Here is a 3,300-nt window from a genome sequence, read left to right as displayed (position 1 = left end):
CTAGTATCATGCCACCTGTTTCTAGAAATATCCTGTTCCTTCAAGAATGCCCTAGCATTTACTATGTGTTAGTCTTGTATATATAAGACGTTCACAATGTGACGGGACAACAGTGTAATGAGTAATTGAACTGCAGTCAGAGAGAATATTGTTGAGCACGTGAGAAGTTCGTTGAGAATTATAGCGTTTGTTAAAGAGCGACTGTTGAAATTAAGTGTATCGTAAAGTTGTATTCGGAAAGAATAAACCAGTTTTATTTAAGAAAGGACTTGTGTCGCTAAAGTTTCGTTGGAATGAAGTTATGGAAAATTAACTAATGACTGTAGGCATAACAATATGAATTCTGTAAATTATTTTTAGTTGAATAATGACTCAGAGGTATGCTTTGTAATTTTAATGACACATTGTTAATACCTTGTCCAGGAAGTGGAATAAATAAAATATAATTCAGTACAATATATAAAAAAGTATCACTCTACAAATAAATAAGTTATACATAAAGCTAAGATTATAATATATATATAATCAAAAACATATTTTAGAAAGCTCAAAATTATGAAATAATTCATAAAATTAAAAAAGTTTTTCAGTGATTTGTTTCCTAGCTAAAGACTGTTGAACAAAATAACTCTTCCTTACAATGACAAGTACTGGACACTTGTCAGAATAAGTATGTAGGTTTGCTTATTACAATAAAGATAAAAGGTATATAATAGTTATTCAGCAGAATTCAAGACATTACACCAAACTCAACAACTAGTGTTTGTGTCTTAAAGAGTGAAGTTTGTTATATTTATTTTATTTTTGTTGTGTTTTCTGACTTAAGTGATACAAAAAATTAAAACATGCATTTGAAAAAGATTTAGACATTGTGTTTATTTTAGAAAAATGCAATTTCTTTATTGTCAATACCAAATTAGTTATATTTCTTGTAAGTAGTAAAAGTATAAGGCATTTTTTTTTGGTCATGAGCATTTATTCATTTTTTCCCAGTAGAATAAATATAAACAGTTTTTTAAAGAATTATATCAATGCTGTTTTGTGCTTGAGTGTAATATTTCACAAAATTTTAAATACTTATATCACATTGTTCTTTGGTAAATGTTACATCATTACTTCATAAAAATAGAATCTAATTATCTAATCTACCAACAACACCTACTTATCAATGTTTATCGGTTAAATGCAAGAAAATATAAATAGTATTATTATTCACACTCACTATATTATTCTTAAAATTTAAATACAGCAATTTGAGTAGAAAGACACATAAAAAAAGAAGACACGTTAAGCCCAGTCACTTGGGTTAATTGAATCCTTGCCTAGTCTAATATAGGTGTTTTATTTTTAAGACTTATTTTGAAAATTATATATTATAAGCATTCCTCCAATTAAGTTTGTAATGAACAAAAAAATAGATAAATGTTTTTATTAATATAACAAATACATCATTAGACTGATGTGAAAATAACTTAGGGACAAATTAATAAACTCTGGTGTGAGTTACAGTTTTTAATATTTATTCACATGGGAAGTCAGTTATTCTTCTATATTAATATCTATTTTGTTTCTTTCCATGAAATATATATAAATATAAATATGAAGGAAAAATTAAGTCTGTTGGTATATCATTTAATAAACTGACAGCAGTGTTCGTTAAAGCTTGATATGTGTAGATTTCACTTCTAAACTGAACAAAGTAGCATTTAGTGTTTGACTAGAAAGTGCAGCATACTTTAAAGGTGACTAATTGTGGCACAAACCTGTTTCACAAAATATTTTTATGCCTACTTATAACTTTAGTGTGAATGTTTTTCTCATCCCAAAATGTTGACAGAAAGAAACATCACAGGGTACTTGTTCATTTTATCTAAGGCTCAAAAAAACTTGTGCCTGTGTGTTCTGCAGCAAGATCAAATGTTTCATACTCTCCTTGGTTGAAATAAGCCTCGCTTAATGACACTTGGCTAGGTACACTGCTGTAAGAAGATGAGGCATAGGAGTTGGTAGAACTGTAGTAAGATGATGGATAGTGATAACTAGGATTGTAGCTAGGGTATCTGCTGCACTGGTAGGTATCAGAACAAGAACACAGCATAATTTGGTTCCAGAACAATTTTCCAGTAATTGGATCTCTGTCACCACGAAGAACGGCATTGTCATCTAAATAATAAAATGTATGAAGAAATGTAGGTAAACATAGAAAAGTATATGTAATGTTCAAATATTTGTGGAGAAATGAAAATTGTGCAGATAAACATGGAGCTCCTGCTAACACTAGCAGTCTAGAAGAAAACTAAAAGTAAACCTGCAATCTCACCCATTACTCATTGCCAAAAAGTATGCTTTGAAAAAAAACATAATATAAATATAAAATTTATTTTTCGCTCATTAATTTTCTAGACAGTGAGAGATGCTGGGAGTGTAAAAATAGCGTAGATTATTCTTTACAAATCAAGAGTATGCTTGTGAAAAACTGAGGAAGTTAAATAAATAAACTATCCTCAATAAGCTGCCACACACTAAAACGAATCCACTATTTATAATTTTAATTTTAGCAGTTTTTATGCTTCATAAAAGTAATACAAAACTACCCGAATCTCAAGTAAACTCAGAACGTTACTTTGACACATATGAGCTAAAAGCACTAAATAACATTAAAGGTTGTTCTGTATAAAGATCATAAAATATATTAGGAATTAATACTTACCGACTTTGTAAAACGTCTTTTTCATTAACCGAAATGGAGATTCAGAAAATCCTTTTAATTCCATTAGCTTCTCCAGAGCAGCCATCTGGCACATTGTATCTGTAGGATACTCTCCAATTTCTCCTTCTTTCAGCATCCACTCATCATTCATGATACGGATCTAGAAGATGAGACATCACGTTTTTCTTATTAGTAGAGGTTTAGTATAAATCATTATGTAACACCTAGTAGATTATTATACGCCATCAAATCGTATGCAGTGGTTTACTAGTTTAAAACTAGTCATTATGATACAGATTAGAGGCACATGTTTTTATAGTAGACTAATTGAAAACTTATACAATTAATTGAATATGTATATAATTTTTATTTTTATTCAGGGCAAAAACCGATTTGAAATATTATTTGAAAATTAATTTACAAACAAGGATGATGTGGACCATTGGGTCAATTTCAAAGACAGTTATAGTTAGCAGGAGAGAAGAATGACAGGGTAAAAACAAAATCTGGGTGAATAATGAGCTTCCACAAAAGAGAAAAAAAGGAAATAAATGAAAGAAGACAACTTTCAAGAGGAGACAGAAATTTAG

At 29.5% G+C, this 3,300-nt stretch overlaps 1 protein-coding gene across 1 annotated transcript; it reads right to left on the bottom strand.

The window, feature by feature from the left end:
- Positions 1-1,620: 1,620 nt before the first annotated feature.
- Positions 1,621-2,869, bottom strand: LOC111084468. The gene is made up of 2 exons (XM_022381183.1): positions 2,711-2,869; positions 1,621-2,163 (listed from the first exon to the last, which is right to left on the bottom strand). Exons 1-2 carry the CDS (start codon positions 2,859-2,861, stop codon positions 1,871-1,873), a joined length of 444 nt encoding a protein of 147 aa, XP_022236891.1. The 5' UTR covers positions 2,862-2,869; the 3' UTR covers positions 1,621-1,870.
- Between the last annotated feature and the right edge of the window lie 431 nt (positions 2,870-3,300).

Source organism: Limulus polyphemus, unplaced genomic scaffold (assembly GCF_000517525.1).
Source record: "Limulus polyphemus unplaced genomic scaffold, Limulus_polyphemus-2.1.2 Scaffold77033, whole genome shotgun sequence".
In the NCBI taxonomy this organism is placed as follows: Eukaryota; Metazoa; Arthropoda; class Merostomata; order Xiphosura; family Limulidae; genus Limulus; species Limulus polyphemus.
The sequence above is the reverse complement of the archived record's forward strand: the minus strand, read 5'-3'. Positions and strand labels throughout refer to the sequence as shown.